At 35.7% G+C, this 24,492-nt stretch overlaps 1 protein-coding gene across 1 annotated transcript; it reads left to right on the forward strand.

Annotated features, from left to right (window-relative positions):
* The first annotated feature begins 16,836 nt into the window (after positions 1-16,836).
* On the forward strand, positions 16,837-23,507 carry LOC149805681 (uncharacterized). The gene is made up of 5 exons (XM_089936691.1): positions 16,837-16,938; positions 20,422-20,496; positions 21,345-21,446; positions 22,585-22,671; positions 23,274-23,507. Exons 1-5 carry the CDS (start codon positions 16,878-16,880, stop codon positions 23,354-23,356), a joined length of 408 nt encoding a protein of 135 aa, XP_089792817.1. The 5' UTR covers positions 16,837-16,877; the 3' UTR covers positions 23,357-23,507.
* The last annotated feature ends 985 nt before the right edge of the window (positions 23,508-24,492 follow it).

Here is a 24,492-nt window from a genome sequence, read left to right on the forward strand (position 1 = left end):
GGTCATAATTTCAGATCATGATCACAATATTCACTTGCACGTAATACAACTTTTCAAAAGTGTTGCATTTAATTTATTTATAAACCAAAATCTTGTTTTAACGATGAAACAAAAGAACTCGAAGTAGACAAATGAAATGAGGTTTGCACGTTAGCAGACTTATGTGAACGACCTGATTAGAGTTTCAACTTAGATTTCCATTTTGGACGGCTAAATTTCTATCTGTAGTAAATTAAAAATAAAATTATATGTACATATTTTAATTACTCTTTGAATAATTCACCAGTACTACGTATCTGGTATTAAGTAATCATAAATTAACATGATTAGGCGATTATATAAAAACATTAAACGTTGCCTTATGTGAGTATTTTCACTTTGAATGAAATGTTTGAAATGAACACAGTAAAATATACATGGACGTAAGACATGGGCTTTCGTTTGTCTGATGAGCAGAATTAATGTATTCTGTATTCTTCAGATGAAATTTTTTTTAAATGTTATTCGTTGTCTTCTAATTGTTTCCTTTCAAAGTGCCAGCGAAATATGTATTGCCATTCACAGATGAACCAAGAAGTCATATTTGATTCGAAACTATTTTACTTACTAAATGAATGGTCCTTTAGGTCCAATTTAATTGTCATTTATTTATATTTTGGCCTATTTGTATTCCATTGAGAGCCTAACCATGTCGAAGCTAGAAATGTGTTTAAGGGTGAATTATTATTCCAAAAATTGCATTAGCAGGAAAAGCTTTGTTAGGAGTTCAGCTACGAGTTAAATGATATAGCAATTGTTACCAATAAACAATTTTGGAAGGTTTATAGGACCCAAACCAGCAACCATTAACTGCTTTAACTGCCACACCACCGACGATCTACACCACGTATTCAATATATGCCCAAAATATCAACCCGCTCGGAAAATATTTATCAAAATCCAAAAAGAGATTGGATCACCACACACATACCCAGAGTTACTTATGGACTCTAATAAAAATAAACAATCAGCATATAAAAAGATAAATAAATTCATAGACTCAGCAGGACATAGGAACAAAATATAATTACTATCCCCACAAAACCAAAAGACCCAGTAACTAGCTAAATAAATTTAGAAGCCACCACATAAAAACCCATAACATATCATTCAATTTATAAAAGTATTAATAAATAATACACTTACGAAGCACCTATAAAAAACTAAGGAAACCGCAAAATCGCATGTCCTAGATGTTCTTAACGAACGAGGAATTAGCTAGGACTCCGGTCCTAGATGTCCTTAACGAACCGTGTAATCGGCTAGGACTCCGGTCTCTTGCTAAATAAAGTATAAATAACATTCAATCTCTAAAAAAATTAATAAATAAATAACTTAAATAGGCAATATCTAAAAACTTATAAATAACATAACGTAGGAAGCACACCCTAAACACCTCGACTAGTAATACCATAATAACCTTGAAAATCTCTCTTCATACATGATTTCTACTAAGAATCTCTATAAACAGCATAGAACATCCCCCCCCCCTTTTTTTAGAACATTTTGAAGAAGAAGAAAAAAAAAATCGAGAAAAAAAAATCGCAAGAAACACCAGGCAAATGCAACAAAAAGCCAGCGATGTAAAGCAAGCAGGACCGTTCCCCAGCTCTCCTTCCCACTAATGACAGCCAACCATTCAACTGTAAGGGACCTTTATGGACCCACAGATTGAGGCCAAACTAGGGTTCCTTGAATCCATAAAAGCCTGGGGGAGGTGGCACAATTCCCTTTCCCAGGAACAACTAGCATGCTGCGGTGCAGTCAGAAAAAAGTGGCACATGCACAATTGTGCGCACGCCACTATAATTAAACTCAACAACAACAACAATTGTTACCAAATATAAAACCCGATCAGGTTCTGTTGAGTAAATATTGTGCGATTTGGTCTGCGAATTATGTTCTAACTGACTGAGTGGATTTTTATATACAACTTTATTTACATGAGTTTTAAAGACCAATTGCTTAAATGAGATGTAAGAAGAATAGTTAGTCATCGTTAGTTACTTATATGTTGATTCTCCTGAAAGAACTTATTTCAATTGCATATGAACCAACAGAACCTGTCTCGTTGAGTATGGCTTTAACATTTTGTATATATTTCGTATGACGGCTTAGTCAGGATATATAAGTTCTTCAAAGTTGGAGTTTAATCTAAACAAACATTTCTGGAGTAGCCAATATAGTCAGAAAGAAAACTGTGCAACATACACAAGGCTGCGATTCCTTTATTGTTTTAAAAAAATCTTATTCACATTTAGAATCACATCATCCGTCTGAATACATTACATGTTTTACAATATTTAAATGCTGTTATATGCAAACTCCAAATGGACATTATAATTCGTCAAAGAAGGGTTTTCCCTATACGCTCAACAGGTCACCAACATTTTCACTTTTAAATACTAGAACACATAAGTGTCGATGAAATTGGTGCTATAGTGCTACTTCGTACTTATGACCTATATCATGTTCATTATTTAAAGTTTTAAGGGTTTGTCTACAAAAATACAAGTTTTTAGCAAAGGCTGATCTAAACTACTTTGGTTCAATTTTAAGCTGAAAACCTAAATTACCATACAGTTTGATATTATTAATCATTGCTTTATCTCGGTTTTTTACTTTGAAGAAGTCGACAATTTTCATTGAAATAAATCATGGACAATCAATTTCTCTGTTATTATGGTATCAATACTTTTCTTAATACTTTCTAGATGACTCTGTATTGAAAATAATAAAATACAATATACGATTTCCAGATAAATTTTTTATCAAAACTGTTATGTCATGTCACTAGTATCTCCGTTTTGAATGGAAATTTGCAGCTGATAACACGCCGCTCTTTAGTGTGTTCTTTTCAAAGATGCGAACTTTATACAAAGTTTTGGGCCAAAAAATGCTGATGATGAATTATTTACAAGACTAATCCTCAATGGTACGTAATGAATATAGTTGGTGTGGGTAATCATTACTGATTGGTTAGTACTAAAGCACATTAAGCTATCTGATAATCGTAAGTAACAAAGTCTGCATCGTAATCAGTATAGTTTGATTATATCTTAATTAAGTTTGACATGTCCTCTATCATCTGGCTACTATATAAGCATTAATCATTGTTTCTTTGTGTTCAAGGTTGGTAGATTATTATATAAATTCGGGTAGACTTGTCACTAAACCCAGCTCCAAAATGGAGTTTATATTTGTACGTGATTTGCATAAGTACGAGCGTCTTACAAGATGCATGACAAATAATCGATGGATTGATAAATTTATTAAAACTAAACACAGGCATATACACCATGAGACCAGTCACATGAGGAATATCGAAAGATTATGTTCTTGATCACAGCCAGTTTCTACTATAGATCAATGACCTACCTAATGAAGCAAAGTGTTCAGTAAATTATGCTTCTTCTAGAATACATATCACCACATTAATATTAGGAATATAATCCCTAGTATCTCCAGAATCGACTCCTCCTAAGTCCGAAAAATCGTCTGTTCTGTCATTAATATATAGTCAAAGGAAATTAACTCTAGCTTACTACCTCCCCTTGTAGCCTACATGTAACGCTTGTTTAACGAAAGAAAGATGAACCAACAAAATTTACATAAAAAATGTGCTTTCTCCTTAGAATTTTATCTATATCACATTAACATTAGGTGACATGTGGAGTGGATATGGTCATATAACCTATACCTCGGGTAACGTCTGAGGGGACAATATTGGATTTCAGATATGTAAGTGTTAACCCACTCTACTAATTGCGACGATGTGACATTTGAAAAAGACAAAATGAGACCTTCTTACCACGTAACATTTCTGGGACGATCTAGCAAAAGCTGCGCAGGGTGCTCGTTCTGCGGTTGTGCTGATTTAAATTGGGTGTGGTAACAGCTTGTGCAACTGAGAATGTACCTACTAAATCATGAGTATGTCGCTATGGAGCCAAGTCTCGGAGATAAAAAAATCGTGAAGGTGGACTGTGATTGCCAGACATCGACCTGTGAACGGGAAGACTGTCCAAGCAAAGATGGAACATATTGGTCAGAAGCTGTTTGAGATCATTTGGCCAGGTCGTGACCTTACTGGGAGGATCTATCGCTAGATTTGAAAAAATCGTTGATCCGTGATTTGTCTCAGATGAAAGGGGCAATCAGAATAATTGAGCATTTCTGGCCTTTTAATATGTGCATAATGTTTGGAACCAATATCGTTGTGGGTAGGAAAAATCCCTTAGGATCTTCCAATTTAAATACATCGTCTTCACGGAATTCGGTAATGGTGAAAGGAAGGTGGGCAGTGTGTGAATTCATCTGGTTGCATAAAGATCGATCATCGTACGCCCTCGTTGTGTGCAAAAGTGATGAAACACAAATATATGTAGAAACGACTCTGTATAGAAAATATATCCCTTACTTGACAGAGAAATGACCGCGATACTGAGTCTTCCGGGAATATGTCTTATCTGGATATCGATGTTGACATCTCCTGACCAACGGCGGAATGCCTAGACCAAATTATAAAGTTAGTGATTTGGTTGCACCCTGACCACCCTGTTTGAATAGTTGTCCATCATGGTGAGGAAGATCTTCTGAAGACGATCGTCAGGAAATCTGAAGTCTTGTATAATAGCTTTCATTCTTAAGAAATTGTTATGGAGTCTCCGGACCCCACCCCTTGCTGACAGTGTCGAAAAATTGCTACCAGATGAGATCCGAAATCACAGGTACTTGCGACCGGACACACAATCACATCTGGCTGCGGAAGTTCGAGAGGCTTTTCTGACGTTAACCAAATTTGGTTGAATCTCTGGTCCAAAATTGTTACTGTATTTCTCGTTACGAAGCTATGTAATTGAGCTGCATGGAATAGTTGTGCCCTTGAGACAGAAAGGTCATACGTAAAGAGCACACGTAGAGTCGACCAAGCGCGATAAAAGCCGTTGATGAATAGGTTTATCCGAGGAGTTGCCGAAACTGCCTAGTTAGGATCCAGTTCGTATGGGAAATAGATTCCACGAGAATCACGATTCGGACTAACCAGAGGTGGGGAAGACATACCGGAATGAGTAAACTGTGAATACCTGGACCCATTTAGACCAACTGATGTGATAGACAAAGATCGTAATTTTCAATTGTTTAGAGAACCAAGATGATGCAAAAGGAGAATATGATACTTTTTTCCTTTGACTATAATGGAACAACCGATCGCATGAGTATGGAACTAGATGAAGATATACGATAAAAGGCCTGTGGACTTATGTTCATGCTGAAAGAGATAGCGAAACTGATAACAATGTTTTCCATATGCAAATAGCATGAATTTCCATAAGGACGGAAACGGAAGAATACGCGTTGGTTGGAGACAGATGGCACATTCGTTTGGCCAGATGGAGAGACAGACTGATCTCGCAGTCTTCAGCTTGAATTACATTGACAGACCTATCAGAGAAAGCTTCGAGGAACACTTTGCAAAATGTGGATTCGAAAAAATCTCCAACATTCGCTTCTGTAGGAATATACGGATCTCTTGTAGTAAAAGATAGACAGTACCTCCCTCAGGAATGGAAGACAACGAAGGGTTCGAAAAATGTGAACCGAAGACCCTCAGTTTTTATTTGGATCTGACATTCGCTACATGGAATGAAACTGAACCAACGCTGGTTGAAATAACAAGAATCGGGGACCTACCGGATAGTTGTCTTACACAAGGGTCAGACGCGAGTAACCGCAGGATATAGTCGTCGAATGGTAGAAATCAGCTAGTATGATTGTCCGGCGACGGACGGCAGTGTAGATGGCTGTACTGCCAGAGGAATATCACTGTCTGTGAACGGACGAATCTACCGATACCCTAAGGAAATGTTAACGTTCCATGGCACATCTTCACTAGGCATAGGACAAAATGTATTTAACGGAAGCCATATGTTCACTAATAGTATTTATCGAGCGCCGGGCGGCTGGAGGGTACTGTCGGCAGCCGACATGTCAAACCTAGTGTGCGACTACATTGCACGGCACATTCAAGACATTTATATTCCTCATGTGCCAGAACGTAAGGTCCAAATGTGATGCCCTGATATCCGAAAATAACAAAAGGCTCAATGGACGATGTTTTGAGATAACTCACCAAACTTAAAAATGATGCAATCTGTTCGCGGCAAGGATGTCGATAGGGAAGTGTTATTGCCATTTATCTATACATTATAGACAGAAAGCGCGCATTTTCGTCTTTGGATGGACTGGATTCGTGCGTTACTTGGGCTTATATTCCTAATGTTCATATGATCGGGGAAAGCATTCAAAGGAGAATGTTATACAAACTTGTGGATAGACCCGTACAATTTTGCATAAGCTAACCGACCAGAAATAATAGATAGATGAATCCTCTTTCATTCTTACATATTCTTGTAAAGGTCAGTTATTATAAACATTCTTTTTCCATCGGGTCATATTGCATTTCAACAAACTAACATATAATATGGATGTCTTGTCTAAGGGTGCTAGAGAAAGTTGTATGTATAGATTGTAATGTCTCACCCACCTTCCTACTATAAAACACCATAACAAATAAAATGCATAAGTGGGGTCGAAATGGCCCATACCCTTGGATAGAATTATTGAAAAGCATGATAATATCCACCTGAGCTGAGATGTCGATGGTAGGTCATAGCCAAAGAAGGTTATGCACCCAACCTCAAGATTTTGCCTCTATTTGTTTCCTCCGAAGCCCTTATTGGGCACCAAGTGATGCTTACAATGCAAACACAAGCCCTTTTCCTATATGATTATTGTAAAAGAGTTTGCATACTAAACAGCTTTATGCTATTCACAATAGTTGCCATCTAAGCCATTTTGAAAAATAATCTACTTGCCATGAAGCCACATCTATACTGCCATTGGTTGCTTGCTTTTCGTCCAAACCAACTATTGGTATTCCACTGCCTACATGTTGCAAAGTAACCATAAGATGTGTGTATACCTCACTTCAATTTTTAGAGCACATGCCCAAAACACTGAAATCACAATTATATCCATATCGTTAATTATTAAACAGTATTTTAAACTTAACTTTAAATTAAGAAATTTGACATTTTATCGAACTATCTCTCGCTACCTTAAATACATTGTTCAAATAGCTTATCTCAAAAGCTGAGTACGTATCACATATTTCGACAATATCTAGTAAAATGATTTCAAGGAAACCTGATAGTATGTAAAATTAAAGTTATTACTCTTTCAGAAAAGTGACACCATTGCGGGAAAGGCATTATAAATGAGTATATTGCAAGTTGTGACTAACTACATTTTTTCAGAGCTTTTAAATTGTTTTGCAACCTCAGATGCTTCTCGTCCTGGTTGCCACTATGCCATCAGGACAGAACCAAAGCTTCGTTACAATGTTCCTTGAAAGCATATAAAAGATTCTGGAGTTACAGATTTTAGGAGTGAATAACAGAAATGATATTCTATTTGTCAGTGACAGAACTGTCAAAGGTGTTTAAACCGTGTTGGAGATTTGAACAGAAAAGCAACACATAGAAAAGAAAATAAAGTACTTAGAAGTAACTGTAGTCTGATGAAGAAATTGTTCCTGAACTTTCCTTTTTGTACTAGATGTGCTAATGATGGCAATGTTGTGTGCGTGCGTGTGTGTGTGTGTGTGTGTGTGTGTGTGTGTGTGTGTGTGTGTGCGTGCGTGCGTGTGTTGGGGAAGTTGCAACAGTGTAGCTAATAATGAGAGAATACATTTTAATCAATGAATAGTAATCCATGTTATATCATTGATATACTATTTTGTTGTGTTCGACTCGGATAAACTTACGAAGTGACATATCAAATAAATCCAATAATAGATGACGACTGAATTTGACCGTACATATGCATATACATCAGTCAATGTAAAAGGAAAATTACTTATGAGATTCGAAATCACTTACAACTGACTTTAATGATGTCTTGAGTTTGTTTACAAAATGAGATTAAATGATAAGATAAGGCACAGAACAAATATTAACATTTCATCAATCAGGATAAGATAAGAAGATTTAGCTTCCATAAGAGTTATGATTTAGTCCCAATATAATTTGAAACTAACTTTGAAAAGATTAATCTCATTGCTTGTGTTAGTCGTAGAATGAGAGAGTCAGTTACTTAAATGGGTACCACCACTATATGTGTCTGAAGTACGGACGTGAAGGAAAACATCCCGTACACAAACTACAACGCACACCACATTCAAGACAAAACATGGAAAAGAAATATTACGAGGACCTAAAATACGCTTGCTTTCTGCTTTATATATAAAACACACATTAAATAGCTAGACAATTGTTTGGTGGAGAAAGACAAAGAGAAACACACTTGACCAACAAAAACACACATAATCACATAAAACAAGTGTAGGAATGTTAATATACACACTCATATACTCTCACATACAAAACAAATTTGAAAAGGAAACCTTTTTGGTGGAGGAAAGAAAAAGACAGAAGCAGACACAATTTGTCTGGCCCTTAAAAATGCTGCTTTGTTTTTGGTGAACCATTCTAGCTGTCTTTAGCTTCCGGCTGTACCACCAATTAAGGTCTGCTTCTTCGAAAGGGGAATGAGAACGTTTCTCTGTGTCCCTTATATATTGACTATATCCTACCTGATGTTGCTGTTGCCTCTCCTTTTTCTATTGCCGCTCCCTCCTTTATTGCTGTTTGAGCCTCTCTGTCCACTCTTCTTTCTTCTTTCATGATTTTTTTATGCAATAAGTCCTTTACCATATCTGGATTTTTTTTAAAGAACATCGTATTCTTCCATTCGGCAGGCTACTGGATCTCGTTCTGATGAAACAACGAAAATCATTTTGTGTGCTCTTGACGAGTCAACTATGGGTGGTCATATTTACTGACTGAACGAATTTTGATTTCCGTCCCTTACACCCATGTGCGACGGGTTAATTCCCACAACGTGGTATCTTTAATTTATACACCGAGGGAAGGAGCTTAACCCCCGTGCACTTTAATGCGATCATTGCTCGCTATTTAGTTGTTATGTCCAACCTAGCAAGGGGAATTGGGGGAGGAGATCCGGAGCCGCCAAGTCGCCACATTCCGTAGCGGATAATCTTGGGCTGATATTTTTTATTCCCCTTTCCAAAGACTGTAAATGTGTCGTCTTCCCGAAGTTTACAATATAGATTCTCCATGCAGTTAGTTTGATCTTTGATAAGAAATACTTTGTATGAGGAGTTCTGGAAAGGGTAAGCTATCGGTCTTTACTTATGACAAGGCTTGGGGATTTAATTTTTAATTTGCTTTTTCCAAATTGCGCCATCTGTTGTGGCTGGGTCTGATGGTTTTGGGTTTGTAGCCAACATATGACGACTGATTATATGGACCAGTATTTTAGTACATTTGAACCAGTCTTGCCTTGTATTATGTCAGAAAAAATTCACTGTTATACGTATACCTTCTTGTTCGTGGTGACGGGCTGATGACTGGGACTTAAACCACCTTATAGATTTAATTACGGGATCTAAGTGATCGTCTAGTCCTAATTTACAAGACGGTTGTTAGCTCGGACCGACGAATGGTAATTATTTGGGGAATTCTATTTTTACCTTATGGTTATATGATCATAATTGTTGCCACTTTGAGTGGCTGGGTCTGATCGGGTTGGGTCAGTTGCTATTACTTCCATTTATTCTTACACCATTTCCAGGTTGAGCCTGTCGACATTATGTAGAAAAGATGTTTGGATTTTTAATTGTTCTCTAGATTACGTTATTTGAATTGACTTTGTTATTATTAACTTAATATGAGTTCTCCTCTCAACTAATTTTAAACTGAGTATTTGATTTTGATATTTGACAGGCATTCCCTGGCTATCCATATCGATGTCCTACAACCTTTTTCTAACGCCATTGGTATAAATGGTTATTTTTATTACAGATTGCGAGAAATACGAACGACAGGAAGGTCCGTCTCGACAAATTTCGGGTTCAAGTACGCGCACAATCGTGACCAGGCCCGAATGACACGGTGTCAGCCGATTGTTCTCCACAATTCACTCACATGGTCCGAAAGTTTAGTGTTCATTTGACATACTGACGTCTGTGAGATAAAGGCTCTCATGCTTGGAGGGTCCATGCTAGTTTACTTACTTTGAATGAAATAGAATGCGAACATCAAGATAAGGGGTGTTTATCTATGCTTTTCTTCTTTTACCATTTTATAACCTCAACATGTTGGGATGGGTGAGCTCTTTATTTCTGTAAGTTTTCTTCAAGAATTACAGGTATATAAAAGGTTCTTGGATCTTCGTTTGGTTACACTGAAATCCTTTCCTTTTGCGAGGTATAAAGTGGACAGTCGTTGAAAATGTGACTCAGATCTTCAACTTCTGGGCAATGTCAAAAACGTCTTTAATGTTCTGATTCGGTTGATGAGTGTTAGGTCTTTGTTGTTTCTTAGGTTTGGGGTATTTCGATTGATCGTTGGTTGGATTCAATACAATGTTCGTCCTTTGATGTTGTATTTACAGATTGTTAATCATTTTTTGTTGTAAATGTGTTGTCTTATAATACTGTATATTCCCTTTACGCTGTACTGGATGTTTTTGTGTGTTGGTTACTGTAGTTTCAATCTTGCCTCTTTAATGCTCTTTCAGTCCCTCGAATCATTATGTGAGATGTTGTCCACATGAATTCAACCACCTGCTGATATTGTTCGAATCCTTTAAGTATTAGATTTGTTTCTGCTGTATAGTATAACCTACTGCTTTCTACGGATTTTAGAATCATGTAAATCTCTGAGCATGAGTAGGTTTTTCTATTTTATTATCACGTATTCATTTAAGGGCTTCAATGATGACCCCAAATTCTGAGGAATATATGGAGCAGTGATCTGGAAGTATTTTTCGTAGTACAAAGCTTTTTTCTTGTATGAATCGTGTGCCTGCTGTTATGTTTGTGTCTTTCAATTTGGAACCGTCTACGAATGTTTACTTATATACGGAATATGTGATGTCTGATTTTGATAATACTTCCGATTTTATGTGAAATATGATATTCGCTCCAAGTCTTATTAGTTCGTCAAGAGTGGATCTTTTGTTTCGAAAGCAGCTTTAGTTTTGTGTCGTTATTGTTTGTATTTCAAGAGAGTATTTCATTGAATCAGCAACCATGATTTCAATGCCTTTGTTTAAGTTATTTGTAAGTGATATTTATCTATATGAATTGATGTCGAATAGATCTTTGCGAAATTTATTATGGGAATAAATATCGCCTTTTATGGGATGTCTCCTGTTTTCCATATTGGTGGCCATACTGACAAATGCACAGCTTTATATCCCAAAAACACAGGCGCGATGGAAACATCCCTCCGATTTGGCAACGTGAATGAAAAAGTGACCCAGTGTGACAGAAAGAAAGGCGAAAAGCATATTCAATAAATAACAATATACAACATTCGTTTTCAAGAATCAACATTTTTAATGACAAGAAGACTATTATCAAAAGAAAACCACAAATGAACCATTAACATTTGTAAGGAGGAACGTATCTTATAGGTTGATAACGTTGTGGTGTCAAATTCCACTTCCAATGATTCATTTGCCATCGATGTACACTAAGTTTCCTAGCTAAAGACAAATGATAACCAAAATGTTCCCGAAACAATTTTTCTATTTTATCATCGTTTCGAGATTAGTCACGATCAAAACGTCACTAAATGTTATACTACGTTGAGGAAGAAAATACACACAATGTTATCCACACGCACTGGAATCTGTTCTTTGTAATCTCACGTTATTGAATCGAAGCAGCCTTCTAGAGGTGATGATCCATAATAATGGGAATAGTCCACACTGTGATATTGGGAAAGTAGATGGTTACCCATAGGGTTCCTGGTTGAAGACTGTCGGCTGCGTTAAGTATATTGGCTTGAATATCTTTAGTTTGCGATGGGGAAGTTCATCTTTATCACACACCACAGGGATCCAAGATGTGATATACGAACTGGGTGTCCCAAGGTAGTAGAGTTCCCAGATATCAATATTGTTTGCAGGTAATCATGACTCATCAATTTATACCTTACTTTTCCCTTGAAAATGTCAGTTAAGTTGCTTTACGGCTCGTCTCCGTACTCTGTTGCAACATAGCTTTAGTGTGTTGGATCTGCATAGACGTCATTTATAGAAAGAAATGTCTTTTCAAGTCTTTATACCACTTGTTCAATATTTTCTCTTCGGAGATGAGACTCCAAGAGTCTTCCAGATACTCTTCCAATTTTTCTTCTTGGCTTATCATCAAACATCTATCGTGTTGAGTCTGACTTTGATGATCGTTTTGACATCCAACACATTCATCGTGGGTCAGATCTATATTTATTTCATCCTGGTCATTAACAGAACAAGAGAATAAATGTTGTTCTTGTTCTGGCCATCTTGATATCACTACAGGGTCTCTGTATCTTTTTCTTCTGTAGTTTTTGTTTCTGGCTCAAAGACATCATCCTTGCCCATTTCCAGCGATTGTTCCTATTCCATAGCGTCGTATTGTCTAGAATTACTTCTCTCAGACTGCTAATTTCTAGAGTATTGTTAAATTCTGCATAGACGATGATGTTTACCGTGCTGGTCAGAGCTTCTGCAAACTGACTTTGGCTGGAATTTATAGGATGAAAATGTCCCTCGCCTCGTCTGACACACACTTGTTTGAATTCAGTGAATTAAACGTCTTCAATATTTTTAAATAAAAATAGTTCCAATGACGGTGAATAACTCTTACGACATTACACAATATTTGGACGTAATTAATACAGATCTTGCGGGTGATCAACACTTCTGGGCTTGTACTAAATTCAGGAAAATTAATAGCTGAGTATCGATTCCCCTTCAGGAAGGAAATATTGTACTATTCCGTGTAATACTTGTCTCTCTTGATGATGGTTCCATTGTAAACAGTCGCTAACTCAGCTCTAAATACAGATATTTTAAACTGCTCGTTGTAATTATCTAACACAGACCGTGAGCTTCATCATGTAGATTACTGTACCGAGTATATTGGTGCAACATACCATGTTTAAAGTTTGTTTTGTCTTTGGTTTGTGTTTACAAAAAATATACAAATTTCGTAGTGTTCTGGTTAACTGTGCAACGGCTGACACTTTGATAATGATTTTAATCTTTTGGTTACGCTCGTAGCCTTGTGTTTAGTTTGGTTTGAATTTATGCATTAAGGCAGGCAGTTCTTCAGATAAATGTTGACAGTGACATTGGTATTTCACGCATTTCTACTGTTGATCTGCAAGCCATATTGGATGACGACGAGATGTATGAAAACAGCAGGAGTAAAAGCAAACATAGAACACGTTAGCAACATATTTTGGTCGGCCTCTTCCTCGAACAGACGTTATATATTCAGCAAATTGTCGTTCCGACGGTTCCTCATTTACTCAACCAATACACAGCTTTTAATGAATTTCCAACCGGTATATTTTCATCTACTCCTTGAGAACTTCTGCTATTCGCTTTCACGGTGTTGGTAATGTGTTTTGTTTCATTTCGGCCAAGACGAGGATTTCATGAAAATGCTTAGCTTCCATGGATAGTTGCAAGTTGACAAAATGCAGCTTAAAGACCAGATCCCAAAGGCAGTCATAATGCAGGTAGCAATGATTGTTGACAATATTCAATTCGCCGTCCCATCAGTACGCAGACACATATCCGTCAATGTGGTGTCAAACACCATCTATCACGTTTACTGCACTTCAGTGCTCTTTCGCAGAGAGCGCACCGGTGTTCAGTCTCTGTTTTAATGAGTTTTCTGCCTCCCCACACGTCATTTTAAGCAGAGATCTTTTGGGTCTGCGACTTTTGAATAGAGAGAAAAGCCCGGCGCCCTGGATGGCGATAATGCTGTTGTTGTTGCTGAGTCAAAACCAGATATGTTCTGAAAGTGTTGGGTTGCATTCCAGAGCCAATAATATGACCCATTAAATGCGGAAATTCGGCTAACCGACGTGATAATGTCAATGTTAATAAAACAAGGAAGTAGGCAAACATGACAAGTAGGCAAGGCGTGTCTGTTACGTAACCCACTGGTATACACAATTTGCATTTATCAAAGGAAGACGAAGCCCATAACCCAACAAAACAGAATTAGTCATGGGTACTATTATTCTGTGTCTTGCCGCCAGACAATACGATCTTCGATACCTTACAGCCACAGTAATCCATGATCGTCGGAGGCTAGAACATGAACGTGTTTGCTCCAATCGGCAGTTAATGGTCACTTTGGTTGTTATTATTATCGGCCTACTAGCTATACGCATGAAAACAGCTAACAACAGGTAGTGAACACGCGGATATAGAAAAAAGACGCAAGATATCTGGTTATGTCTTTGTTTATGTTATGAAAGAAAATGGTGGAGGAAAGTATTGGCATAAGAAATATCTTACTAATAAATAATTCATAAATTGTACTAATATTATATCTAATGTTAATCATAATGAAATTACCAGTCAAGATATATTCTTTCTTATGTCTTCCCAAGATGAGGAACTTTACGATGTATACAATTATCTAATATATACATGCAGTTAAAATTATTGGTTGTCTATTTGCTATTTGTTCCAACCTTAGGTCGTGCTGTTTTTTACATGTATTATGGGCCGGTGTCTTGAAATCCTTACCATCTTTTTATGTTGCTGTTTGTAAAAACGCATACATTGTTACACGAGACAGACAGACAGACAGATAGAGACAGAGACAGAAAGAGACTAAGACAGAGATCGTTTTGAATTTTCTGGCTGTGACTACACCTTACACATAATGCGCTTTACGTCTGAGTCGTTTACATCTTCATGCCGTTTCAGCGTGCTCTAAGCTGTCAACTCACTCGCCTCACAAAACGTGCCTGCTGATGACAAAGCTGAATTGTTTTGTTTCTGGGCAGTGGAATGTTTAACTGACCTTGACACAACAAGTAACTCCGGAATTAGGCACGAAAAGTCAAAGTGCGGTTACTTTATAATCCGTGCAAGCAATATATAGAACGAAAGGTTGAAATATGGGCACTAATTTATCTTTCTACAGCAATCACGGATTGCTTAATAAATAATTCAAGGCATCGTCAAATTGTCGAATTTAAAAATAAAGGTGTGTTTTCAAATAACAATCCAGAATAAGGATTCTATTATAAGTTTTGAGGACAAAAAGCCATATACAAATCACCCTGGTTATACCTGATCAAAATATACAAATTTTGCTGTATTATCTAAATTAATAATGGATTTTGAAATTCCCAAATTAATGCAACTGGAGAAAAAATGGTTTTAAATAGAACAAGCAATTCAACAAACATTTTACCGTCTATTTCGGTCAGATTTGGCAGTTCTTACTTTGCTTTGGTCTATATACCGAATGATCACCATGCTTGGCAAAATGTGAAGCAAGTGTTAAATCGCTACACAAAAGCAAACCCAAACTTACATACAAAAGGACTACAGATGTTAAAGATTTCCTAATTAATTCTAGACTAAAAACAAAAAAGGGATCATCAGCTAAATGTAACATACCTAAACGTTCGCGCTGTTCTTTTATGAATGAAAATACTTCTTTCAATAGTTGTAATACGAAAGAAACATTTAACATGCATTGTGATACTAATTGTGCAACATCAAATGTCATTTATTTGATAACATGCGAAAAATGTGGCATCAAATTTATTGGACAGACCAGTCCAAAATATCTAAAGGTAGGAACGAAAATCGATCAGACATAAACAATCATATTGATCAATCATTTGTATCTTGTTTTGCCGCACATTTTAACAACAGTTCCCATACTTTGCAAAATTTCTTCTTTCAACCTATATTCTGAAATGGAACGTCTGCTAAAGGAAACTTATTGGATTCACCGTCTTAATACTGTATATCCAAAAGTTCTAAAAGGTTTATTATTATTATAATTATTATTTCGCAAACATAACCCTTTTTCTGTTTTATTTGTTTGTTCTGTCTATGTTTTGTATTTGCCTTTGAAAAAGACTCATTATAGAGTCGAAACCGCTGAGGTCAGCTAGATACTAGTTTCGCACTGTTCGTTGTCACTTTATTGCATTATATATATATATAATCAGTCTGTTAGAGTTTTAAAAAGTAAATTTTGCAACATATATACACTTGCTGGATGTTTTTATCTCAAATTTCCCCTATGTGACTGATCTTGTTTCTTATTGCTTCAATTCTTGTCGATATTGCGAACTATTATGATTAGTGCACTATTTATTTGAATGATGAAAAAATAAGTTGACTACACGAGTTTAGCACATATTTCATAGCTAATCAGTAAAGGTCTTTTATAACTCCTATGGTTACAATTTTTCATGTCATGGAATATATCAAATACAACGAAAAAACATAGTTATATATAAATGGCGAGTTAAGTTAGGGTCACTTGACTATCAGTTATAACTTTTTGAGGCTGAAGTCACGTAGACAAATACAAACACTAAGACAGTGATGTATGTTAAGAACAAAGTCAAACACACCGTATTCATACCATACATTCAACCATCTATTTGAAACATTGGCGTATACGAGGATTGAGTAAATCTGTGAAAGTGGAAGTATTAACTTTGGCTAGTGTTATATATTCAAAGGTTATAATCCGTACGAACAGAATTGGTTATTATCTGTCGAAGATATGCAATATTGGGGTCTCTCAACAGATGATATACAGTAGAAATTGAAGTGATTCTTCCTCGGATTTATAAGAGCCAAAGACTTACAATCCCTAACATTGTTTCGAAATAACAGGATCACAACTGTAGCCATAAATGAAGACGTTGGCTCTTTTTGCTGCAGCTGCTATTCTCGTCGTGAGCTACGCCAGACTGGGTAAGTAACTATCTATCTGTCTATCTATCTATCTATCTATCTATCTATATATCTATCTATCTATCTATCTATCTATCTATCTATCTATCTATCTATCTATCTGTCTGTCTGTCTGTCTGTCTGTCTGTCTAACTATCTATCTATCTATCTATCTCTCTTTTTGTCAATCTATATATCTATCCATGGCCGATCTATCGGTAAGTAGCAGCTCTACAGACAATGTTATCTGCTCGTTTCCCTCTCTTGCTGACAGAGTCTCAATAGTTCCTTTCATAAAGCCATTTACGCATTATGGAAATTGGGGGCAACATTTTAAGTTAGTATTAATTATTCTTTCTATTTAGATTTTATCCCCATCTTTTAACAGGATGACAGAAGCCAGAATGATTGAAAAGTGATTGCACACCGAATAAAAGAGCGTAGCGAACGCGTCGGCCGGTCATGCATAATGTGTAACAAAAATAAATCTTCATGAATTCGTGAATCCTGCGAAATAGAAAGCTCAAGTCTTATAATTGCAAGTCTTCACTAATGTCAAGAAATAAATAACATTGCAGTATCTCAACAACTTATTGCAATTATTTTCAAAGTAAGGACAAGTGTCGTAATACTATGCATGCGTAATTCCTTTGTAGTTTTACGAAAAAGTAAAATGATTGCTTTTAGTTCATATTTCTTACAGTACGATGCTTGTTACAAAGATATGGTTAAAATTTGTAATTAGGAAAGACAGGAAAATTTCACCACTGCCTCTCTAGCCTGATTGTAGCTGAGAAAAGATATAGTTTGAATGTTTGAGTTCTTTTAAACATATGACAATGGTAGATCGTGACGAAGTTTACACTTGTCGTACTGTTTGATCTGTGAGAGAAAAATTAATTATAGGCAAATGTGATAAATGAAGAACTCTTTAATAGTGATATGAAACCAGCCTTAATAAAGTTTAGAGGTCGGTTTAATGCCTTAAAAATGTGGATTCAATATTTTCATTCTCAGCGGTTCTTGCATAACACAAAATAACACTAGCGGTAATCTATATGTTCCCGTAATCGATTGAGTTAACAGATAAATAGAATGTTAGGACAGTCATCAATCAGTCGTCGCAAATTCTGTATACATCACTCTCACCTGATGCAAAATCGAACTGAAAATGATTCAGTGTTGTAGAATAAATACAGAAAAGATGATGGTGAGATAACACCGATCACAACACTAATGATGACAATGATAACTATCATAGCAAAAGGGTATTTCTGTATATCTCCTAACCAAACCTACAATTTCATTTTGTATTTCCTGCACAAACCGTGTAATTTACATTTGCAAAGGAAGTGATGTTGTCAGCATTTCAGCATTGACTCTGCCACAATCGAATTGAGAGATCATAACTCTGGGTTATACCCCGTTACCCTAGAAACATGTTTATTGTCATAAAACATCTCACTTCCAGGTCGATATATATATATATATATATATATATATATATATATATATATATATATATATATATATATATATATATATATATATATATATATATATATATATATATGATCATATATAATTTTGATGCAAATAATAATATCATGTTAGAAAATTGTTAATTCGTACTCTACTGAGATTCGAAGCCAGGTCCGCGGGTAAACGGCACCCATCGCCTTACCTGCATACACGAGCCCATATTCACCGACGACTAATATTACTAATACTAGTATTTGTATTAAATATTAATTCTGCCTACGATTATCAAACATTCTTCTATAGGAATCCAGGGATAGTTTTTTCCGTTCCGTCTGGTTTATATTTAGAATTCTCTATAATTAATTATATATACCTTGATTTCTTTCATATGAATCCAGAATGACTGTGTAGATACATGAGAATTAATTACTAGGTCGTAATAAGAGTGTGTCCACACGAATGCATATAAGACCGATTGATTAACATCATTTTTTGGTGATGTTCTTTTTGTCGTGAGGGAATACGGGCTCGATCGGATCCAGGTTCGAATCACCGTAAAGTATTATTATTATTTACATCAAAATTATATATGCACTCGGTGGTATATGTACGCGTATTTAGCAGACACACTCGCATGACGACCTAGTATTTCATTCTCATGTATCTACACAGTCATTCGTGATTCCTATAAAAAGAAATCAAGGTATATATAATTATTGATAGAGAATTATAAAAATACTTCAGTGCTTATTCGTGAGGGAATATGGGCTCGTGTGTGCAGCAAGACGATCGGTGATGTTTACCCGCTGACCTGAGTTCGAGTCTCCGTAGAGTACGAGTTAAAAATTATCTAACCTGTATGATAGTATTATTTGTATGAATATATTAATTCTGCCTACTATTATCACGCATTCTTTTATAGGAATCGAGAGATAGCACTTATATGCTGAGAATATTTAAGGGTTTCAAATTATCTTTATGTTCCTGCAGTATTTGCCATTTCTCCCTGAAGGCAGCTGGCGAAAGAAAAAGAATATTTGGAACTCTACACAGTAAATGAATGTGTGTTGCCATTATATAGGTAGAGATCAGGATACAATATGGCGGATAACCATTTTTGTAACTATTTTTCAATTCTGGTTTTTCTGCTTGCAGTCGTCTTAGATATGCACGGCATTGTCGCTCAAATTAAATGACCTTTTCATGAATTGACTACTATATAACACTTTTAAGAAACGGTGCAAAGCATTGTACAATCCTTACGTGCTCATTTACTTCGACAATTCATCTAGGATATATGATTGTTTTTCTTTACCGTAATGATGAATACTCCCAAGCCTTGCATGAATGTTTTCATGTTGTTATGTGATAACAGCAAACACGGTGATGATAAATTAACAAAAGTTAAACATATTTAATTCGATTATAATCTGTAATAGCATGTAGCATTTTGGATCTCAACACAACAAATGTTGCTTACCATAGTTATAATCATTAAATACTATAAGAGAGGAAACTTTCTCAAGCTTAATCTTAATGCGTAATGCTTTACGCACTAGCTCCTGAGTTAAAGGAATAGAGCACTTCTTTTTATTGTAATTTTCCACGTTTAGTTCCTCTCTACAGCGTCGTTCTTTCCAAACAAATATATCTGGGAAACAATATTAATTATTTTTTGACCTGAAGCAAAATAGTATCACTTGTTTCCAATGGTATAACCAATGCGCACGTTTTGTGCATATCGATGCTCAGCCGCCCATACAAGAACATACAGTTGCGGCAAGTTTATCTGTAGAGGACGGACTTAATGTGCAAACTAATTGTTCCATTTCTACAAATATATTTGTTACCATTGTTACAGGAGCGCATTGATAAAAGTTGATATATGAATATAGAAGCTTTAAGTTTGGTCACACGTGCAAAAAACATTGCCATTGGCTACTTCCCGTCATTGTATGTCAATCGTATCTGTTGCAGGTATGTATATTTCTAAACTTGATATTTTTTCTACCTTTCATACAGAGCATGGAGTAGAAAACAAATCTTTATTACTTCTTCTAAATCGATGGCGTGTTCCCGATCATTGGTTGAGAAGGCGTAAGTGTTATTGTATACACAATAATTACAATTAGTTCTAATAGACCATCCGAAATCCCAAATACCAACGGGTCATCAGTGAGATACAAGGCTAACACCAGTGTTAATTGTCTCAATTCATTTATTCATACATACAGATGATATCACTACAATGTTTGCTTTCTTTTATGGAGTGTTCTATAGCGTTAAGCTGTATGAAGCCTTGCATTTTAATTCTTTCGTTGTCCATAGATTTGATTGCTTATCAAGGTAGTACGATTTCTTTTTTATGTAACAGAAACTAAACACACACAAGCCTTTTATGGCTGGTATCTATACGATAAATCCTACAATAAGAAATAAACACTAGTTTTACAAATGTGTATGATCAAAGATGATTCTACTTTTTCTAATAGACACATTTAGAAAGACTTCATATAAATGAATGGCTAAGATGGTGAAAATCTCGCTGCATTAGAACCTGAAGTGTTATAAATTTTATATTACTTCACACATTATCGGAGCTTTCTCGTCGTTCAGGATTCGATTCCAATTTATTTTTAAAACATATGATCTTGAAGATGATGATAATGATACTACGTGAAATAATATCTTTGGTGATAATATAAGCGATGATGACGACAATGATGACGAGGAGAAGCATAGCGATGTTGATGAGGATAAAGATTAATATAACAATGAAAATTATATTGTTTCGTTTACTGATTTTTTTGTATCTTTTGTTTTTGCTGCTAATGATTTGTATCACTGATGATAATTATGATGACGATGATGATGTTTATGATGATGTTTAGAAGAATAGATTAAAAAATAGAAAACCAAATAACTTTATTTCTATTTTCTATTAGATTATCATGTTAGAAGAATTCCTGAGGAAGGAACCAATATAATGCGCTGGTTAAATGGAGATAAACACACGGCTACTCATAATGTGGAATCCGCTGCGGCAGGTAACTTTTACAAATTCAGTGGCGCCTCAGTCCCAATACTCATAGTGTTTCTATCTGGGAAAGATGCAGTTATTGGGAACCATATCAGAGTGAATATTACCCGTGACGTACTTCGTTGACTGATATCGAAGAGCTAAAGCCAAGATATACTTCTAGTGTTTCTCATATTCTTTGTTTATTGCATGTCTACTAAAAATACCTTTCTCTAAAGAAACAATTTCATTTCAATAATTACCAGTGTTTGGCCAGAAGAGAAAAGCAATCTGGTTACTATTTCATTTTAGATTATCCTCATGAAAGAGTTTATAGTGTGAACGGAGCTGCTAATCCAAACACGACAGCTGCTAAAAGCGATGCTCAGGCTGCGGCAGGTAAAGTGCACCTTTAATGGCGAAAAAATAACAATATCCAGTGTTACAGTCACGGAAGAGGGTTTAAATACACATATTTTTTCAATCTCATTACATGTTTTTATTTTATTTTTATAAATTTATTTTTTTAGATTTCTACCGGTGGTCATCTGTACAAATTCATCTAAGACCATATCATATATGAATTATGTCACGGAGATACAAAATCCAAACAGATGTAGAACTTAAATTCGGAAGAATAATGGATAGTATTGTGTTTCATATAATAAATTATGCTCCTTCTATCTTATGGGATTCACTTGTTCGTATAAGGTCATCTGTGAATCAGTATAGTTTTCAAAGGTGGCAGAGTGCGTCAAGCAAAAGTACTGCATGGCGTCTTATTTATGGTTTTAAATACTTCGCTATTCTTGTGAAACAATGCCCCTTGTAAGAGACAAAATCTTAATATATGATGTGTTTCAAATGACATTATCTGAAAGCCATTATAATGATACCGATGCAATGATTGATGATAATGGTTATGATAATGACAATGAAGACACAGATAAGAAAGATGTGACGACATTGCCGCGGATAAAAGTTACGATGATGAATATAATATTATGACGAGTAGGACGAAGAATCAAAGGCAAAATTTTCATTCGCATATTCGATCTTCAGGCCACTCATCTAAAACTACAGTTCTCTCCAAAAACAATTTCTCTGCAATAATTAGCAATGTTTGGTCAGAAGCGAGAAGAATCTTTGTTTCTATTTTATTTTAGGTCGTTCTCATGCAAGAGTTGCTGGTGTCGACGGTACTGCAACTCCACATTCGATAGCTCATAATAGCCGTTCCACTTCTGCGCCAGGTAAAGAGTGCGCCTTTGATGGCACATCAATTACAGTACCATGTGTGCATTTCTCTGTGTAGTAGAGGCTAAATATATAGTTTACAATACTTTCAAAAGGTAGAATAATCATGCTGCAGTTTAGCTTTAGTACTGATGTTTTATGGATATTGTTCATTCATTGGCGTTGCAAATGTCTACGATTCGAAATTAAATTTTGAAACATACGACCATGAAGACACTGATAATGGTAATAATGTATCAAAATGCTTGGTGATAATATCAATGATGTTGCTGACGACGAGAAGAGCGAGATTAAAGATGATGAAGAAAAATCAAGATTAACATGATAATGAGAACTAAGATGATAAGATGATGATGTTGTGTTTTGTTGCTATCATCGTCGTTGTTGTTGTTGTTGTTGTTGTTGATGATGATGATGATGACGATGGCGACGACGACAATTCTGATTGCAAGGATGACAAAAAAGAATAATGACGAACAGAACAGAAGTCTTTTATTTATGATATTTTTGGTCCGCTCTAATTACATTACTGTCCTTTCCTATTGTGAAGTATTTTCCTAAAGCAAAATACAATAAAAATCTTATTTTATTATATCAGATTCTGCTGGTGGCGAGGAATTGGACCGCAGAAGGCGCGGGTTAACTGGAGGGGCGGTTCATTCTTCAGTGGGAGGTAACTAACGCAACGTAAATGCCGTGACAGTCCCAGATGCTTGTACCTGTGAAGGACGCATTTCAGCTCCAAAGACAACACGCATTCCGTCGTTTTACAAATAATTTTGTTTTGCATTTGTACACAAGAGCACTTGAAATAAAATCCTCTTTTAGCGCATACCCTTTACGTTATAATGTTTGTTGTTGTATAACTGTTACATCTTAAATCGTGTTCGCTTCCAGCAGGAATGTGAAAATTCTTTTATTAAATGTACAATTACCAGCAATGCTTTCCGTTCCATTGTTCCATAACATTCTCTTAGACCTTGCGAGTGAATTAAAGACAATGTTGACCTCTTCTCGATGAGAATATAAATATCTTTCATATGTTTCCATTTATTGCTGTAAACGAAAATGATAATACTTATTTATTTGGAATGATGAAAGAGACAAACGATATATTTAGTCTGTTTCTTTTGTCGTGTACGTGCTTCTTTCTCTAATTACTTGTAAAATAAAATATATGTGCCATGTGAATTAGTTTGTGTATATCATAATTATTCTTTAGGTATGTTTATACAAGTTGAAATAATACTCTTTTAATTTATGCATTATATCTGTCCTTGATGCAAAACTAGAATCAGTACCTTAAAAGACGCATCATCATCAGGTCTGCATTGAAGTAAATGTTCATCTCCAGTGTTCAACATCACAAATAAATTAGTATTATAAACGGATCATCAAGGTTTAAATGGAATGTGTACAAATACGGTCTGATTTTTGACATAATGAAACTGCATATACAATGACTACACAATTTGTTTGTAAAGCTGCGCATGCACCTCACCGGTCCTGTTGATGTTGTTCCTAGTTCCCTTAGGACAATCAGCAAGCATCAACACTGACGTTAAAACTCCTTTTAATATACGCTAACACTCCAAATAATTGCTGTTGATGAATTGCCAACTTTTGAAAGCTGTATAAAGCCTATCGGGAGCTGATATAAGTCTTCTCTTGTCTCTCTTTTCAACAGTACATCAAGAATATACTATTGTGTTTATATACCACAAAAAGATTCCAGCCTTCCATGATCCTTATTTGAGCCAGTAACGTTATGGACTTTCTAAGAAAAACGAAAGTTTAAATTGTAAAAGAGAAGGGCA

Source organism: Sinohyriopsis cumingii, chromosome 2 (assembly GCF_028554795.1).
Source record: "Sinohyriopsis cumingii isolate HCF-2022 chromosome 2, ASM2855479v2, whole genome shotgun sequence".
NCBI lineage: Eukaryota > Metazoa > Mollusca > Bivalvia > Unionida > Unionidae > Sinohyriopsis > Sinohyriopsis cumingii.